A 20,565-nucleotide genomic window follows, 5' to 3' on the forward strand; every position below is an offset into this window, starting at 1 on the left:
GCATTTGATATTTATGATCCTGGGTCTACTTGATTTTCTCATTTAGTTTTACTTAGCATCTATATAACTCACTTTATGCTGATCAATGAGAGTCCGAAGAGCATCCTCATCATCTGGGAGAGCGCCATGGAAACGAAGGGTTTGCTCCGCCTCGGCCAGCCACTCCAGGAGGGCATGCACCACCGAGTGAAATTCCTCTGCCTAATAGTTCACACACACACACACACACACACACACACACACACACACACACACACACCGCAAATAAGATCCCCAAATATGCTTGTTAGTATAGATTTCTCTTCTCAGTGAAAAAAAGTCTTAAACTGATTAATGATATGCATTATTCCCATTAAAAAGATAAAGATATATGGTGCTACTACATTTTACAAATGTAATACCTCTAATATATCACAGAGGCCTATATGAAGATTAATTCACCATTTGAACAATCTGATTTTAGATACAGGGTAGCCCATTGCACATTCAAGCTGAAAAATTAATAGAGCAGCACTTTTATGTAAAGATGAGGCAACTTCCTCTGTGAGTAATTTAAATTCTTGTCAGGAAGACCAAGGCAAGGATGTTCTAAGAATCTCCTTCTCATGACTGTCCCAGTTAAGAAAAGGGGGAACGGAACAGTTCCTCACAAGAGCAGTTCTCGTTGAGGCTTCGAAACCTTTCTCACTATGTCCAGATGCAATTTGCATGACATTTACCTGACGCAGAGCTGCTTCCAATCGGGTCTGCTTTGATATAGAAAGTGCACACACAGTCTCCCAGCGTGTGCTTAGTTCCTGCATCTGGACCTTGACCCAGGAGGAGTCGTCTCGGCTGCCCTCTATGAGCTCTCGTGCCGAGCGCTTCAGGGCCTGCACGCTGCTGGTCCTCTTCCCCAGTTCTTTCTGGAAAGCCTAAAAGACCATGTTTTTAGAAAAATTAATTTTTAATTATAAAATCAAGCCAGTAAAAGACACTGCTTGGAATATACATACACATGACATCATGTACCAATCTCTAAGACCTACAGCTTAATGACACACACTTTTCACAGAATCTTTAGAAGCTGAGTCGTGGCACACTGCTCCCACCAGAGCACTGTTAAGAACACGGTCTTGTATAAATCTGTTCAATCTTGTAACATTCTCCTGAGTGAACAAACCCGATTTTTTTTAATGACACACTGGATTTAAATAATGGCAGCTATTCTTTATTTCAGTTTACACAAAAGAATCAAATTCTTTTTTTTCTATGATTCTTTAGTATGGCATCCCAGCTCCTCTCAAATCATTACTCTAAATGCCTAGAATGTGCTGGCTACCTCATTACTCTTAGTTAATAAACATATCTAACAGACTAACAAATAACTAAGCAGTCCTGGGCTGTCACATGGGGGTTTTGGAGGTAATGGCAGGGAATCGTACAGGGACTTGCCATGCAGTCTTCTTCTCTGTAGCATGGCTTCAACTTTCACAGTATCCTGAGAGCTAACCTAGAATGTCAAACTTTAGAGGCTTAAATCTTTGTCATTTTGGAAGAAAAGCTTCCCCCCACCCCTTGCCTAATTTTGATGAACTCTGAGGTGCCAGGAGTTGAACTGGCTTCCTTTGACCACAGACGTAATCCAAGAAATGAGCCCAGGGTACTTCGTTTCTGGTCCAAAATTCTGTATATGCAGCTAGATCTTTCAAGTAACTAATGTTATGTATAGAATAAAATTAACTTATTTTTCTAAAAAATGGTCACAAATGAATATCACTAATCACATTTTATAATTTTGGCTATATCCATGAGTTTCTATTCTGACAATCAAATCATTCATAAAAAGGAGTCCATCTGAAACAAACCACACATAGTGTGATGAATTCTTTGCTTGATTTCACTCTGATAGTGTTCAATGAGATGTGCCTGCAGATAGATAGACAGACACACAGAGACACACATCCATACACAGGCATAGGAAATACAGTGTCTACACAATCTGTTTGTGATAGGACGAGTCCAATAGTTCTGAGAAGACTTTCCAATGTACTTTGTATACTTAAGCCTGAGCCTTCCAATTGCATTACTAATGCTGAATGATTAACTCATTCTTGATGACCTTTAATATATAAAAAAACCTGGCAAGTGCCGAAGGGAGTAAATGTTTAGACAGTGAGTTTATACAAATGGCATTTATGTAAAAAGTAACATTACACTATTCATTACTCATTGAATGAATGCCAGGGCATAAAAAAGTTTATATTAATCATGCACAAAACATTTGTTTCAATACAGGCAAGTAACAAAACTTAAAATTTTTGATTTCTGTATGCCTGATCCCTGTCCTTCATTTACTCTTTGATTTTTTGATAATATTCAAATGTAACACTCTTTTATAGATATAATGAGATAACAGAACCAGAAGAGGGGAAATAAATATGCTGAAAGGACCAACCATTTAAAAAGGAATAGGTAAGATCAAAACACGATAGCCAGGGAAATATAAAGAAAACATTTTAAAAGGAAATGTATTTCCTGAACTCAAAAATAATGAAGAGAAAGAAACACAACACGGATTCACATACAGTGCTGTATGATACCTGTATATAAAGTCTACTCTGATACCACCACTCCACGTTAGTACTGTGCCCGCGAGGTTGTTTTCAAGGTTCTTTAGGTTGTAATACAACATTTTACCATAATTTAGGACCTTACACTCCGTATCAGCTGGATGTCTTGTACATTCCTTTTTACTGGCACAAAAATTTTGAATACCCTTCAGGAGGTTGCAAGAAACCGCTTTTCTGAAGTAATAATCAAGTCCCTCACAGCGTATACTGATATCTCATCAATTGCTGCAGTTAAAGGGGCAAGTTTAAAACAGTTTTTAAAAACAAAAAAGCAGCCTGTCTTGACCCCCAGAGATCATGTTACAAATCCATATGCTTATGCAATGACCAAGTTCCGGGTAAATGAATGAAGAATTTTAAATTATATTCCACAATTCTTTCCATGAATAATGAAAGACTGTAAAACATTCTTGGAACATGAAGCACCAGAGAATAAAATCATTTTCTAAGTTCTAAAAGGTTTTAGATTTGGAAGTTGAAAAAAGAAAAAAAAAAGTATCTCACTGATAAAGTACCTTTTCTGACTCACTTTTAAAGTTGGCTTCCTGATTCTGCTCATATGTACACATATATCATTATTAAAGACTGGTATGTAGTATGATATGCAGTCTCTAGTTTTTAACAGGCTGAGTTAAGGGGTTACATTTTCTTCTATACTCATGACAATCAAATGAGATAAATAAAATGTCCCAGATAATGATACCTTGTGATTATCGATCAGATTCATCACTAAATCAATGTCTCCATGGACAGGCTGGTCTTCTGCCAGCTGGGGTTCAACTCTATACAGCCAATCAATGAGGGCCTGCAAGGCATCGGTGAATTGTCCAGAAAATAACAGGGCTTCCTCCAGTTTGTTTTGTCTGAGGAAGAAGGTGGAAAAATCAATGAGAGCAACAAAAAAGCCACCCTACATATCTGAAAATCTAAAATCCATTTATGAAGGTTGAGAGTACTCAAAGAAAAAATGATATATTGGTACTCACTGCTGTTTCTTTGCTTTCCTTAGAAAATAACAAAACTTTTCTCAAATTTTCTTTTTTATTCCTTAAATGCATAGCATGTGTTCTCAGAAAATTCCCTCATCATCACCTCTAGAAATCAATAGCCCTTTGGTTTCTTCGTAAAAAAATATGCCTTAAAATTTTTTAATATATTGTTTCAATGTTTATTTATTTATTTTGAGAGAGAACATGCATGAATGGAGAGGGCCAGAGAAAGAGGGAGAGAAAGAATCCCAAGCAGGCTCCATGCTGCCAGCACAGAGCCCAATGCAGGGCTTGAACACACAAACCATGAGATCATGACCTGAGCCAAAATCGAGAGTCAGATGTTGAACTGACTAAGCCTTCTAGGCACCCCTAATTTTTTTTTTATATTTTAAATTATCATACAGTAAACTTAACTTTTCTGGGTGTACAGTTCTATGAATTTTAACACATGTATAGACTCATGTAACTATCATCATGATCAAGAAACTGAACATTTTCATCATCCCTCAATCTGCCAAATGTTGTCTATAGTCCTAGCCTGCCCCATCTTCATCCCCTTGTATTCACGTATCTCTCTGCCATGAAGTCATTTATATGACTTAGTAAAAAAGCAGATAACCTTTTGATATTGAAGGTTTTAAATATTTTTTTTAATGTTTATTTATTTATTTTGAGAAAGAAGGAGAGCACGAGTAGGCAGGGGAGAAAGAGAATCCCAAACAGGCTCTACGCTGTCAATGCAGAGCTGGACCAGAGGCTCGATCTAGTGAACCATGAGATCATGACCTGAGCTGAAATCAAGAGTCAGGCACTTAACCGACTGAGTCACCCAGGTGCCCCAGGTTTTAAAGCTTTTTAAAACCCAACCCCAAAATTTCTATATTCCTTCCATATATTCTTTAGAATATATTTTAATTTCCTTTTCTAATATAATTTTATTATTAGAATATAATATTCCATTCAATCTTGATACTGACAAAAGTAATTAGACTAAGGATCTATGAAATATTTGAAAACATTTCTAAGATATTTGAATTCTTCTACTACTACATATTTCAACTGGTTCAAGTGTAATGAGAAAGAAGACTGGGAAGGGGTAGATGGAAGTTGGAAGCGAACACTGGGGTCAGATTGGTAGGACCTTGCACGACACATTAAGGAGCCTGTGTTTTGGCTCACACTCAAGGTATAATAAGTTCCTAAAAGGTATGAGGAAGGGAAATGATAAGATCAAACTTATTTTTTAAAGAGACCACCCCAGTGGTTACATGGAAATTAGCTTATGGAAAACAACAGCAAGTCAGGTATCAGATAATATGCTTAGAGAATGATACCACTTTTGAGTGAACTGAGGAGTTAAAAAATAAGTAAAAATGAACAACAAAGCCTTCTCCGTGCAGATACTGTGTAAGTGGGGCATTAGAGAGAAGAAACAACTTCTTAAAGGAGGTATTTAGGTTCCTAGAAAGTTCCCACAAAGCATCACTACTGTATGTTTGAAAGAAGCCGACAAGGTAACCAAACTGCCTTAAAGAACATTTTACCTTTCCACAGATTTTCCACAGATGGTATCCCATTTGTCTCTGAGTTCACTCAGCATGTCATCCAGTTTCAGGTTGTCATCAGCCAGGGAGGTTTTCTCCTTCAGAGAACGTCCCGTTCTGTTGGTGGTGTCATAGACAGAATGCTTGGCTCCGAGTGATTTCTGAAACTCCTATATATTTAACAGGAAAACAATGTGCATTTCTACTTAGGACTATTAAATAGGTAACAGACATCACAAAAGGCATCCCTAATAAAAGGAATCTAAACAGAGGAAGACATCAGCCAACAGGTCAGATGGTGTAGTGCTGCTGGCTACACAGGAACACACCAGGGTGGAAAAGAATCCTTATATTTTCAAACTGAAGAACTTATTTTTCCCAGAAGCCTACTATTATGAAGAAAGTGATTTCAAAGCACAACAAATCTTGAATCTTTCATAGCTATAAACCACAAATAGTATACTAGTTATAATAAAATGGAATTGCTAATCTGCTATTGAGAAACCCAAGATTTTGGAGAGGAAAAAGTAGTTAACACTCAATGAGTAACTAAATAAAGGTCTATGTGGACACAGAGTGACTCATAATGTGTAAATTTACTACAGGTTTTGTTTTTTGTTTGTGGGTTTTTGGTTTTTTTGTTTTGTTTTGTTTTGGTCAACCAGATCTGCTGTCACACATTTTGGATGTTTACAATGATGATACGTATAATTTCATCTGTGAGCCAGGGTGAGGGGCAAATAAGAACCACATCTCAAGATTCCTATGTTCTGACCTACTGCCCCTTCAATTCACACCCCTTGGCAAGCTTATACCCCTCCTCCCCACCACTATGATGCCCTACGAACGTCTCTCAAGATCTACAGATTACTTTTCCAGTATTAAATAGCTATATTGCTAATGTGACATCTATACTTTCCTATCTTTTACATTATTAATCTGCATGTTTGTGTATGAAAATTTCTATGTGTGGGAAAGATGGATTATATAATCTGTCTACACAACTCAATTAAAAGCTTTTCTAAAGTAAGGACACTGTCTTTGCAGGCCTCTCTCATTATCATCTTACATTTTGTGTGTGTTTGTAAGTGTGTAATAGCAAGAATGAGACCACTGCTATTGCATATACAATCTCAGAGATGGGAAGGAAGGAAGGTCAACTTAATGGGCATCTTACAAGCTCATAATATATTATGGAAACACTAACACAGTGATTCTAACTCCTGGTAGCACATTAGAATCACCTTAGAGAGTAAAATGCTATGCAAATGTATAACTTTCTAAAATAATCTTGGTTATCATTACCTAATGCATTTTTATTGCCTTTAAAACCCAGACACTTTAGGTGTGTTAATATGACTAAGATATTTACTTGGTCTTATAATAGGAGGCCACTACATCTAGGATTTTTTTTAGCAATAAACACTATTACAATACCACACTATTTCTAAAGTCTGCTTTCTGTAATTATTATTTTTTCTTGTTATTCTAAATAGAATATTAGTTTTAGAATCATGGCATTGACAAATTTTCCTCAAAAGAAGATACATAAAAAAATGTTACAGCTGAATACAGGATAGATGAACACTCTTTAAAGACAGAAAAATAGCCAAAAGAGGAAAGAAAAGACTTATTTTAAAATTGGCTTCATGTGCCTTGTACCCTTATCTCAGACAGATGCTGACTTTGGTAACAAGTCACACCAGGAAAAAGAGAGGATCTAGAAGGGTTCCTCACGTATTCTTATTTCTAGGATTCTCCAACTTAAACACACAATATACTTTCCTAAGACTCGATGACATGATATCTATGTTCAAGTTCAAACAGGCAGTGTATTTTGAGAAGGAGGCTCTCGTTTCTCCATCAGGGGAAGGAAGGAAGGTGCTGCTCCCCCTCACTGTGCTCTCAGTACTGAACATGGTGGCAGCTCACAGGTAGAGGGTGCCAGCAGAATGAGCCACTCACACGCCCTCATCTAGTCAAAGAACAGCTTCTTTCTGTCATCCTAGGATCGTGACCTCCTGAGGTGACTTAACAACCAGCATGGAAGCTATCAATCGGTATATGATGGCTAGAATTTTCTGATGATGATAAACCTTACATCACCCCATTTTTTCCAGCTTTCAAAAAACTATCATGTGTCAAGATGATAGTTAGATAGATAGTTAGATGATAGAAAGATAGATAGATAGATAGATAGATGCTTAAAACTTTATAGTGTTTGCAGGAACCACTCTCCTTTTACCTACTGCACTCACCCTGAAGGCTGATGATCACTTTATAACCAGAATGACAGACCCAAATTCAAAAGAGTTGAGAAAGATGGGGTGGGGGGGATGTTCTTTGAATGCAATGTAGTAGGAATATAAAAGGTAGAAAATATAAAATAATATGTTTCTGCATCTTCTAGTCTACATAAGGAGGCCACTGACTCTATGTCTTTGAGGGTAAGGATAGAATTTCATATACCACATATACATAACAAAACACCAGTTTGTGCAGAGGCAACCAATTTTCCCCACATAACTGTTTGAAAGAATCTGTATGGCAAAATTTATATTACTTTTTGCTATAAAATTATCTTCTGCATAGCATTTGGTCTATGAACAAAATTACAAGACAAGACAGATAAGTGAAAAATTGAGATGCCAACACTTGACCCCCTCTCAATCTTTTAAGTTCTAGATTGTAGAACACCGCCAGCTTTAATTTTGTATATTTTTTGTTAACAGTAATCCTAGAATGATGGTGGGATGGTCAGCAGAGAGTAAAGATACTATTGCTACTTGGCCAATGTGATGGGCAGCTGGTTTTAAATTTAACAGAGGTCCACAGAGGACACCTTTTTTTTTTTTTTCTAGTGATGAATAAATACACAACCAAGTAAGGATTTAAAAGGTGATCTTGAGATACAGAATGACATATATGCTATTCCTAATTATAGACCCACCTTATGCTGTGCAAGCTGTGTTTTTATCTTGTCTGGATCATTGGCAATTTCCAGTTCAGAATCCAAAGACTTCTCTGACTCCTCTAGCCACTCCATAAGTTTACTCCAAGCTTCATGGAACTGTAAAAGAAATACACATCTCAATCCAGAGAATTTCCTGGTATGCTCCCTATATTTTTAAAATAGAAATTAATAGGGGCGCCTGCGTGGCTCAGTTGGGCGGCTACTACAGCTCAGGTCATGATCTCGCGGTCTGTCAGTTCGAGCCCCGCGTCGGGCTCTGTGCTGACAGCTCAGAGCCTGGAGTCTGCTTCAGATTCTGTGTCTCCCTCTCTCTGCTCCTTCCCTGCTTGCTCTCTCTCTGTCTCTCTCTCTCTCAAAAATAATAAACATTAAAGAAATAAAATAAATAAAATAGGAATTAGTATTAATGAAAATGTTTAAAATACTTAATTCAAATTTCCCCTAAAAAAGAAGAAAGTAGTAGCTTTATTGGATTCGCCATGTCTTACTAACTCTTGGCTTCTGTGGTCGGGCCCCCACGGTTACTTTGTTGTAACTCACTGAAACATATAAACTTTAACAAAAATAGAAATGAGCCTAGAAACAGGGAACACCACGGAGAATTTCCCTCCCTTTCCTTCTGCTTAGCAATTAACGTAAACTCTCAAGAGAATTTGATTTGCCCACTGCTGTCGCCGACAGATCTAGGTTTACTTCTAAGGTGTTTAATTCCCATGTTAAGGAACAGGAACAAAAAGGGAAAGACAAAGGATAAAGTTAATAAGCTCGCCTTAAAAAGTAAAAGAATAACAACAATAGAAGTCCATAACATTCCTATTTAATACAAAAGGCATTCAGTATCTTTACTGCTACTACCAAAATCCTCAACTTAACGCCTGGGCCTCACTTACTGGTTTTATATGTAAGAGCACCCACAGCACTTGAATTCTAACAAAATAGAATTCTCTTTGGCCTCCATGATTTTGCAATATTCTGGTGCTATGTATACTTGGCTTCAGCCACAGTCTCTTTTCTGTTTATCACAGAGAACTAGCGGGTACTATTTTTGGATCCCAAATTGTGAAATTGGTTATAAATTATTTCTCATAATAAACTTAAGTGAACGGATACATAACAAAAACAGAAGTAATCAAAATAAAATCTGCTTTATATCAAAGCACACTAATAAAGAAATAGCAAGAAGACATTTAACAATCAGCACAATAAGAGCACGGGATCACAAAGCTGGCAGCGCCCGCTGAGATCACCTCATCACAAACCTGCTCTCCTGACCCCTCCTTCCCACAACTCCAATCAATTTAAATACAAAAATAAAGAGGTCAGAAGAGGTATATAAACCGCCAAAGTCAGAGAACTATGATCAACATCTGAGCCCCAAACTAAGAAAGTAGGATAGTGAGAAATAAAGAAATAGTCACAGTGTTTGGTGGTCTTACCACAATTAATATAGGCTATAACAGATGGTAAGTTTAATGATACAAACGCACAAGTTCTAAGACTGGTCCTGCTTTAAAAACTATTTTTAAGCCACATAAATACAAGAAATGCCATACTTTTGTACCTAAAAGCAGTAGAAAATTCTTACAGATTAAGCCAAATGAGAAAATAAAATTGGCAACATGGAGAAAGGAAAAAGACTTCTATAAATTAGATGTTCATAACTCAAGAAATGCCCATACTACCGAGGACACTGCTCGGTGCAGAGAAGAATGTCAGGCTTATCATTAATACTGTCTCATAAAAACAAGAAGAGAACGATTCTATTCCACAGTCTCACTGATAACATTGAACACATCATACATCCCACTCAAAAAAAGAAATAATATGGCATGTAATCCTACAACAATGCAATTTGTCATTTCTAAGCTTTTAACAAATTTATGCTGAGAGCATTAATCACAGAAACATTTGACTCCCAGACATCTTTTACATCACCCAACTGAGCCTGGATCCCCAGAAGAATGGAGTCCAATACCAATTACAGAAACATGGAACTGAATGGGGCAGAAAGACTCATTATAAAATTCAGCCTCAACGTCACACAGAGTTTCTAGTAAAATTCAAAGATAGTTGCCAAACAAGGTGGGCACATCTCTCTCCCAGAGTAGAGAGACACATAATTCTACTTCTTTTTTGTGTTTAGCCTAAGAATGGCATATTAATAGTAGGTGAAGAGAGTTAGGGGAGTTCCTTGTGAGACCCGTGAGATTCTCTAGATGAAAAGAAAAAGGAAAAAAGAAGCCTTAAAAGGTTCAAACAATTCATTTAAAAGCAGGGTGGACAGCAATAGCACTGCTAGGAATTTGCCCCAGGGATACAGGAGTACTGATGCATAGGGGCACTTGTACCCCAATGTTTATAGCAGCACTCTCAACAATAGCCAAATTATGGAAAGAGCCTACATGTCCATCAACTGATGAATGGATAAAGAAATTGCGGTTTATATGCACAATGGAGTACTATGTGGCAATGAGAAAGAATGAAATATGGCCCTCTGTAGCAACGTGGATGGAACTGGAGAGTGTTATGCTAAGTGACATAAGCCATACAGAGAAAGACAGATACCATATGGTTTCACTCTTATGTGGATCCTGAGAAACGTAACAGAAACCCATGGGGGAGGGGAAGGAAAAAAAAAAGAGGTTAGAGTGGAAGAGAGCCAAAGCATAAGAGACTCTTAAAAACTGAGAACAAACTGAGGGTTGATCGGGGGTGGGAGGGAGGGGAGGGTGGGTGATGGGTATTGAGGAGGGCACCTTTTGGGATGAGCACTGGGTGTTGTATGGAAACCAATTTGACAATAAACTTCATATATTGAAAAAAATAAAAAATAAAAAAATAAAAAAATAAAAGCAGGGTGGAACTGTATCAAAATACCAGAGAAGAAATGAGAGCTTGTCAACAAGCGTAAAGATTCAGAAAGGTGAGGAGTACCGAGCAGCTTAGACACAGAATCAGCCCTTTCAGGAAGCTGTCCGGTGGGCTGGTGTCTGTCTCTCAGCCCTCAGAGTTTGTGGACAAAGTCTGGCTTAGGACTAAACACAAGGTAGCAATATACTAAAGTCTGATGACTTACTCCAGCTATGAGAGTGGAGATTGCAAGCACAAAGGAAAAAAACAAATAAACCCAGTAACAAAAAACTTGAGCCTCTTTTTGGATCTTAGTAACAGTGGGTCTATGAAGCCAAGCTATAATCAGTCTTTTCAAGATTAGTCCCCAGGACCAGAAGGTGCTAGGGCAAAACATGATGTTATCATTGAAACTTAGGCCCTTTTCGGATATAAACACCTTGGCCCTGTGCCATGATTGTTACAACCAATACAGCCTACAATAAAAGTACTTGAATGTCATCATATATATTTCAATACCTAGAACTGATTTATTGACTAGTTTAGAAAGGTTTACCTGCTTGGCTCTTTTCCTTGCATCATCCAAAGATCTCCCTCTTTCTACTAACCGCTGAACCACTTTTTCCCACCGACTTTGTACACTGATCAGTAGATTCTTAATTAGGACAACGTCTTGTTTCTGACTGAAATACTTCAGGTGGGTCCCAGTTTTGTCCAGCTCTATTATCTGCTCACGGTGAGAATTTACTTCATTGGCGAAGACCTTTCCCAAAAAGAAGGGTGGAATTAGAAACACATGAAAAACTGTTCTGTTTTATAAGTGCTTCTGGTGTCATAAGCTGAAACCATTTTAAAGGACAAAATAAAGTTTCTAAACTACCAAATTCATACTTCTGACATGAAAACAGTCTGTGGTCTAAAAAGGTCTAAAATAAGAATACTATCCATCTGAGTTACATCATACCTTGTGTTCATCGATTTGAAACAAGACTGTGTCCAAGATAAGACTTGGCCGAGAAGCTACATTTAGGGTCTGTTCAGCCTGGGTTAGCCAGTTGATGAAGTCTTGGAGGGAATTATGGAACTCCATTGCCAAGTTGAGGGCCTCTTCCAGTTTAGTCTGCAAAGGCAGATCATTTAGTATTTGATGATAGTTAAGTGTCTTCCCCCCAGTTTAACCACTCTCTGGCAGATTTCCTTCCCATCCATGCTTTCTTTATACCTAATCTGTATTTCTGTATTACCTAAACAGTTTATGAGTGTAATGGGCCTTCACTAAAATAATGGCAAACCAAACCCCTTTTAGTATAGTGAGAAGATCTCACTGCAGCTAAAAATAATCTGATATACACTAAAATTGTGATTTGAGGTCAATGAACCACAGAATGCAATTACTAAACAGATGTCTTTTATATCTTTATATAAAAAGAAAACTTGACATTCACATGATTAATCTGGAGGGTCAAAATGATGTGAAATATATATACATTATGGTCTGTCAGTGAGGGAATACAATCTAGTATTCCTCACCTATCATTATTCTTACAGCATTAAACAGTGATATTTTTAATCCCTTTTCATGGACTTTTGTCATGGAAGTGCTTATTATATACACAATCATCTCACTCTCTTGACCTCCCTCTTTCCCTTCCCACTATATACATAAGTAAGTGTGATTAGAATTATTTAACAATCCAGAATTCGAGTGGTTCACAAATTTAAAAATACACCTAGAAACACTTGATCTATGATCTGTGTTGGAACAGACTGCTTTAACTCTATCCTCCTGTGTGAAAGAGAATATTATTTTCAATTGACCCCATGAAACCTCCAAATGTATACAAAGAAAATTTAAACATGGGGTCATTAAAAGTTCCACTGCTAATTCTACTCAGAGATTAAGTAAATCTCATGAAATAAAACATTCATTCTATTACATTAATTAAAGCACATACTTTCCTTTCATTGAGTTTGGTTTCCACCGATTCCCATTTTTCTTTCAAGTTATTTATGTCTTGGTCAATTGTCTCTGCAGATTTGGGGCATCTTGCAAGCATCTGCTGGCCTTTCTGCATCAGACTTTTGTATGTTTCTTCTTTAACATCAAAGGCAGCACAGATTTCCTACATTGAGATATCCCCCCAAGTTAAATCATTTTTAAGAGAATAAAATCTAAGAGTTCCTTTCCCAGGTCATCAATCCCAAGCCCCTCATCATATAGTCACCTTTATCTAACATACAGAATAACTGTGACACATTCAAATATTTCACTATATTAAAACAACACCTAAGCCTGTAGACATATCCATCTGCCAGAAATCTCAGAAATGGTGCTATCATTATCAATTCAGTCCAGCATGGTAAAGTTGGTAAGTAACTTTTATGTTATCAAGAAAGGTTTCACTGTGCAGTAACCAATCAGCTCGGTGACCCCGAGCAAGTGATTAACTTCTCTGAGCCTTGTTTTCCTTCTCTGTAACATGGGCTTTCTAAGTCTCACCTCAGACTATGACAGTGGCTATAATAATTTTTGGGATAGTTTATTTGTGTGGTCAGAAGGCACACAACGAATAGAAAGTGAAGGCTCAATACAGTAAGATATTTTAAGTTGATTGTTCGGACTTTGGAATCACAAAAGACAAATTCGGGATACTATGAATATTACTCTCATTTATAACATCTTTAAAGCTTTCAACTGGAATGCAATGTGTTTCTTCTACAGAGAATACAAAAAAATTATGAAAACAAATTCAGAATTTAATATCAAAACAAGAGTTACATTCTTGTAAAAACTTAAGACCAGTTCTCCACAACACCTGTATGATGGTTACTTCCTATCCAAATCCCCAAATTCAAAATTATTTACAACCAAGTGTGGTTTCAATAAGCTCTCACAACAACATTGGACATCTGATAAAGAATACAGGTTTGGATGTATAATGGCCCATTTCTTTTGCCCAATCCCCAAGCATATCTACTCTTATTTCTCAAGATACTAATTGTCAGCATTTGAATATTAAAAAAAACTTTCTGATGCAAATTCGCAAGTATAAAAGAGGATTAGTTTTCAAAATATGAAACAGACTGTTTTATCTTAAAACTTCTAAACCTGAATTATAATGTAAATGAATAGGAAATGCCAATAAATCAGTCTAAATTCAATTTGTCAGTCTCCATTTCTGTGAAAGAAAGCCAGAGTCTCAAGTTTCATTATCTTTTCCTCTTTTAAGAGTGGACAGTGCCACAGAATCTGGGTGGGAACAGCCCATAGGCACAATGTTCCCACTGGACAATGAACTAAACAGAAGCCACCCCTTGTTCACAGCTCGTATAGGTGTGAAGTTGAAGATACAGCCCTATCACCATTAAAACAAACAAACAGGGGTGCCTGGGTGGTTCAGTCGGTTAAGCCTCTGACTCCTGTTTTCGGCTCAGGTCATGATCTCAAAGTCTCCAAGTTTGAGCCCCACCGTGAGGCTCTGCACTGAGGGTGCAAAGCCAGCTTGAGATTCTGTCTCCCATTCTCTCTCTCTCTCTCTCTCTCTCTCTCTCTCTCCCTCTCCCTCTCTCTCTCACACTCTCTCTCTCTCTCTCTCTCTCTCTCTCTGTGTCTCTCTCACTCACTCAAAATAAATAAACTTAAGAAAGTAAAACAAACAAGTCACTCTTGAACAGAACAAGAATATACTTTCCAGCCTTCCATGAAACTAGACGGGAGTATCATGCTTATAGCAATAATTTTTAAGTCAATTCTGACGGCTTTCGGGATTTTTCTCTTCACTGAAGGTACAACAGTTTATAATTTACACAACGTTTTATTACTATCCATACAAGTTCATCATTTTATGGGGCAAATTAGCTCCTAAAAATACCTAGACTTCTAGGTACTTCTGGCACACTCATCTCTGAAATAAAGAAGAAGTTCTGACTTGAAAAATTTAATCAATAAATGGTGTTTCTAGCACTTACACATAAAGATTTCTGCTGTAAAACTGTATATCCTTTAAACTTTCTCCCACAATTTATTGGTCACCAGGACCCACACAAAATGGTCAGTGTCTTTCTTATTCTGAGGCTAGAGCTGTAGGAAATAATATACTTACCAGGTGGGCATTAAGCTGCTCCCTGGCTGTTTCCGGTAACCCCCCCAGAGGTTTGGAGGCTAACAGATGACGCTCCGTGTCCGTCAGCCACTGCTGCAAATCCTCAATCTCACCATGGAACCCTTTGGCCTGGAGTGATACAGAATTTTAAGTCTGGGCCATAAACACATTGTCACTTTTGAGGAGAAAACAATGTCTGAAGGAGCCCGGCCTGCTAAGCCTCTCTCTGCGTTCTTAACAACAGGCAGGTGCCAGTGGATTTGCCTTGCCTTTCTTCATGGTGAGAGCTCTGGCGGATAAGACTATTACACTAAGAGCCAGAGGGCTGCCTTCTCATCTGCTGTGTTCTTTATCCCACTTATTTTTACTCCTCTCCTACGGTACACAAATTAAACAGGGTCTGCAAACCAACGAAAGAATTCCATACTATTTTGGTCTGGAAGGCCATGAAAGGCTGAGAATCTACTCTCTTATTCACCTGGCGCAAGGCACCATCCAGCTGCTGCTTCCTTTGTTCTGTTTTTTCCAAAACATTTTGCCATCGTTGATTTAGAATCTCTAGCTTGTTCTGAAGGTTGCTTGCTTCTTCTCCTGCACTTGATGCAATTAGATCATTTCCTGCTTTGTTAACGGCTTCCACTGTGGACTGATGGGCTAGTACATCATTTTGAAGCACCTGAAAATATGAAGAGAACACTATGTTTGCTAGCTCATAACATGTTAACAGTGCTTTTAATGCAACTGTTTTATTTGCTGAAGATAGAACATTTGGAAACAAAACCATCGTCTACAGAAAGTTTTAATACTAAAAAAGTGTTCAAATGGTGGACTTCTTTTCCCTTAACTTTGCAGCTTTCCTGGATATACCTTTAGTCTACCTTGAAATGATTATCAAAGAACATTTTGCTAGTTCTTCCCATTAGAATAACCTTATATTGAGGACATTAAGTATCTAGAGATTATAATCAAAAGGTTATGAAAGTTTTCATTTGATTCAAAATCATTTTGACTGAACTTAATTTTCATGTCTTAAGTAAACAACTTGAAAAATATTTTGATTTCTATATATCCATTTTCAAATACAAAATTATTACATTCTTAGATAATGCCATGCTTTACAATTAACACTCTAAGAGGAAAAAAAAATTACCACAGACTATTCTTCAAGCTTCTCTCATTGGAAAGATGCTACAATTAACTGCTAAGTAGACAGGAATCTTAGGATGCCCTGACAGTAGAGGAAAAGAGATTTCACTGGACAGCAGGAATACTCAAGCCCAGCAATCAAAAGTGTAGCTGTTCCTTTACGAGAAAATGCACATTTGAAGTGTCCACTACAGATTCCAATAAATAACACCTTCCTTATGTACAGTGAAAATATCAGAATAGACCAATAATGCTTAAATGTGCTAACGTGGGACAAGAATGTTAAGTGCAAAAAGCAACCACAAGGCTAAAAAAACCCTGAAATTACACTGAAAAGAATTGCACTTTAAAGAACAAACAGAGCTGGGGCACCTATTTGGGGTGGCTCAGTCAGTTAAGCATCCGACTTCAGCTCAGGTCATGATGTCGCAGCTTACGGGTTCGAGCCCCTCTTCGGGCTTTGTGCTGGCAGCTCAGAGCCTAGAGCCTGCTTTGGATTCTGCGTCTCCCTCTCTCTGCCTTTTCTCCAGCTCATACTCTGTCTGTCTCTCTCTCTTTCTCAAAAATAAATAAACATTAGAAAAAATTTAAAAAAAAGAACAAATAGAGGTTAGGAATAGTTTCAAGAAAACAGCAGTTATGTTTTTGGAAACCAGAAGAAACCTTCCTCTCATATTAGTAAGGGCCAATGGTAATCTTTCCCTAGATTCACTGACTCAGGGTTAACAACAGGAGAGAAAAGAAACATCATGTATCATCCTACGTAAGGCATCCCACATCTGGAGGGAAATCCAGAACAGGGGGATTTTTAGTGAAGAGCACTAATCATCTGTGATAACTGTTTTTCTGACGATATGCACTCATTCTCTGAGGCACCTGTTAAGGAAGTTAAAGGCTATAAAATCAACTGAGGAAACATTCCCTCCCTTCCTCCAGCAACTGTGCTAGTGATTTTAAGCCCTTTAACTTGTGACCTTTGAAAAATGGAAGAAGAAGGGAGGACATATCCTTAACTGCTCAAAGGTAGATAAACAGAAATAAAAGATCCCTACCTCATGCCCGGCCAAAATAACTGGATCGTGGTGTCTCACTGTCCCACCTCTACTGGACTCTACAAAAATTCCTGTCACTGATGTATGCTGCATTTAAGGACAACTGCTAAGTTGGAATAAACATATTTTTTTTTTTTATGCAGAGTCAGTCTGACCAGTCATTACTATTCTTAGAAAGGTATAAAATAGACATTAAATAATAAAAAATATTGATACAAAATAGGTCCTAACTGCTGGGCAGTTAGATATGGCTGGGCAATGATCATAAATAAGACAGAACCAGGTAAGAGAGGGAGAGAAATTTAAATTAGGGTACGGTTACTGTGGGGAAAAGTATGAAAGAAGGAAAACTACAGCAAGAATACTAAAAAACTCTTTATCATGATAGTAAAGTGCCAAAAACTCACCTTTCATTTTAAAATGATAAAAATTATTAAACATTTTCTCTTTGATAATCAAGGAAAACTTATTTAAGGTCAGAATTTACGACATGACCTTAGGTAAGATGCCTTGTTAATGTGAATGCTCAAGTACTATGAAAGACTGGACTGTCAGGATAAACTCAACCAAGCATCACCTTTTATTCATTAAGCCTACTGACTTAAGAGATAGGGAATTTTCTTTTCATCTGAAAAAAAAAAATCATTTATCTCACTTCTCCTGGCCAAGTCAATGGCTTTGGTCATTTGCACAAAGATTCTAACAACTGGGTTTCAGGATTTATGTTTCTAGTCAAATGAACTTTATCGTAATAAACTAGAATTCTGCTCTCAACCCCCCACAAGTTCTGCGCTGATGACCTACCTAGGCTGGATATCATCTAAGCCTTGAAGATGCCTCCGGCTATCAGTCTGGGGCCCACTGTGTTAAGCTCCATGCTTTCCTCCTCCCTAAACCCTCCAGGTTGTACAGAGATAGGGTATTTTCTATTAAGAATTGTCAACCAAGGGCCACAAAGATGACAACAATGGGCACCTGGGTGGCTGAGTCGGTTGAGCATCTGACTCTTGATTTCAGCTCAGATCACGATCTCACTGTCTGTGGGTTGGAGCCCCGCATCGGCCTCTGCACTGACAGTGTGGAGCCTACTTAGGATTCTCTCTCTCCTTCTCTCTCTGCCCCTCCCCTGCTCTCTCTCTGGCTCTCTCTCAAAAATAGTCTAAAAAAAAAAAAAAAAAAAACTTAAAAAAAAAAAAAAAGAATTGTCAATCAAGTATCACAAAGATGACAACATAAAGTTGTTGGGTATGTACCTCAAGATATAATTAAAATTTTTAATTTAATTTAATTTTTAATTTAAAGCTCTCCATCATGTTCAGGACATATAAAAACCCTTTAAACATAATAAATATTGTTTAAAACTAATTCAGAAAGAAAAGGACTAAGACACGGAAAGCCAATGAGAAGTCAGGGAGACACGGAGACTGAAGAACAAACCTCCACAGAGTGAGAGATGCACAGGCAAGCAGAAAGATGTTAGACGTGCCAAACACACAGCAGGTGACACTCACATGGCGCTAAGGGCGACCAGAGGAAAAACATACACACAGCCTGCAGCGGAACAACATTTTGAGCCTATGACTTTGTTAGGGTATCTCCAACCACTTTTAAAACTAGGCTATGTCAATCCAGTGACAGGGATAATCAGGGATTTAAACCAATATCTGCCACGCAGCCTGGAAATTTAGCCAGAAGTTTCCCATCCTTGCCGTTCTGGATAACTGCCCTGAACAATGAGGAAAAAAAAATTGTTTATAATCTTTTAAAAAGTGTGTTTTAAGGAGTTTAGCCTTCAGTTACAAATGTCAAATATGAACCTGAGCTATCACCATCAACTTGAAAAATACATAAAGAGGAAACATACCAAAACAAAACTCTGATGACATTAGAAACACATAGAGAAGAAACACGACATGCAATCACAGCTACATACATGGTGCTTGGCGAGTTCAATTTCAATGGCCTTAGGGTCTCCTCCCACAGGCTTCTGTTCACTCAGCAGGCCCTCAGTGTGTGTCAGCCAGGCAAGCAGCTCATCCAGGGCATGCTGGAACTGGCCCAGTGCTAACAGAGCACCTTCTAGCTTATGCTACAGAAACAGTGGAGAGGAAGAAAATCCATATGAATTCGATATCATGAATGACATACATTTATAAAAATAACAAGAGCAAAAAAGAAAAATCAATGGTTGCACACTGTGTAATTCTGTAAGCATATCCAATGAAGCCCAATTATATCCTACATTTTACGTTTGACATTCCTTGTGGTTAAAAATGGCATGTCGAGAAGCAGGAAGAGGTCTAATAAAATAAGAATTTACGTAGGGGCTTCAAAAGTTTATGTGCTTAATCACCTATTTTATTTTTTTAATAATGATTTTACCTGAACTTCTCTAACTTCCTAACAAAAGTCTTGATGTTTACCTGTCTGTTGATAATTCTTTCATCCAGACTATCCCATATCAATTTCAGCTCCATCAATGGGTCTTGAACAGTGTGTTTGTCGCTCTCTTCTGTTACTTTCTTCAGCAAAAGCTCTGCTTGATGATTTAGTCTCTCCATTTCTATCTGTTGTTGGTAGGCCTCTGATTTGAATTGCTATTTTTTAAAAAAGGAGATATACAAGGAAAATGTGTTCTAAATCAAAACTTTAAACAATAAAAATTCTATGGATTCAATATTTATTCTAATTCATATTTACTATGGCCAGGGAGATGAAGAGGAATAAAATCTAACACAAAAGAATTACAAATAAAAAAAAGATGAGAGAAATATACTTTCTTTATTCAATGTTTTATAAATGCTGGAAAGATATTTCTATTTATAATTTTGACATCTCACTTTTGTTCTCTATAGTACAAATTTAAGATATTTCCAGGTTAACCTTATTCCAATGCCTATTATATTCAATAAATATACACTGACACTGACCTATATGAAACCCCCCCAAAAAAATCTCTAAGAAACCCAGATTAATATTTATTTCCTGCTCAAAAACAGTGCATCCACTGAACATTTTATGTTTTCTGTAGCTGTGCTGTGTTCGTTGATATTCAGTTATTCCTATGCCTAACTGTTGACTCAGAATAACATTATTTTTCTCCCAGTGCTCACTAACATGTATTTAATGATCTTGGCTTTGGCAACCAACACAGGTTAGCAAATGGTTGCTTGTAGTAGGAAACTGTCCTTCACAAAATATTTATTTTTTATTTGTAACAGTAAATCATTAAGTAGTACATTATTAATGACTAAATAGTCCCTTAATTTTTTTCAAACATGAAAATAATAAT

The 20,565-nt window shown here is 37.4% G+C and overlaps 1 protein-coding gene across 11 annotated transcripts in view; it reads right to left on the reverse strand.

Annotated features, from left to right (window-relative positions):
- DST (dystonin) overlaps window positions 1-20,565 on the reverse strand; it is a 497,583-nt gene that overhangs the window by 23,348 nt on the left and 453,670 nt on the right. For all 11 annotated transcript variants that reach the window (XM_078447031.2, XM_078447029.2, XM_078447030.2 and 8 more), the window contains 12 exons: window positions 19,697-19,870; window positions 19,207-19,362; window positions 15,554-15,751; window positions 15,076-15,204; window positions 12,928-13,095; window positions 11,937-12,092; window positions 11,529-11,735; window positions 8,099-8,218; window positions 5,149-5,318; window positions 3,316-3,475; window positions 720-914; window positions 73-201 (listed from right to left, as the gene is read on the reverse strand). In XM_078447031.2, coding sequence (XP_078303157.2) covers window positions 73-201; window positions 720-914; window positions 3,316-3,475; window positions 5,149-5,318; window positions 8,099-8,218; window positions 11,529-11,735; window positions 11,937-12,092; window positions 12,928-13,095; window positions 15,076-15,204; window positions 15,554-15,751; window positions 19,207-19,362; window positions 19,697-19,870 — 1,962 coding nt within the window. The remainder of the gene's footprint in view (window positions 1-72; window positions 202-719; window positions 915-3,315; window positions 3,476-5,148; window positions 5,319-8,098; window positions 8,219-11,528; window positions 11,736-11,936; window positions 12,093-12,927; window positions 13,096-15,075; window positions 15,205-15,553; window positions 15,752-19,206; window positions 19,363-19,696; window positions 19,871-20,565) is intronic.

This window comes from Panthera onca, chromosome B2, assembly GCF_046562875.1.
Source record: "Panthera onca isolate mPanOnc1 chromosome B2, mPanOnc1 haplotype 2, whole genome shotgun sequence".
Classification (NCBI taxonomy): domain Eukaryota; kingdom Metazoa; phylum Chordata; class Mammalia; order Carnivora; family Felidae; genus Panthera; species Panthera onca.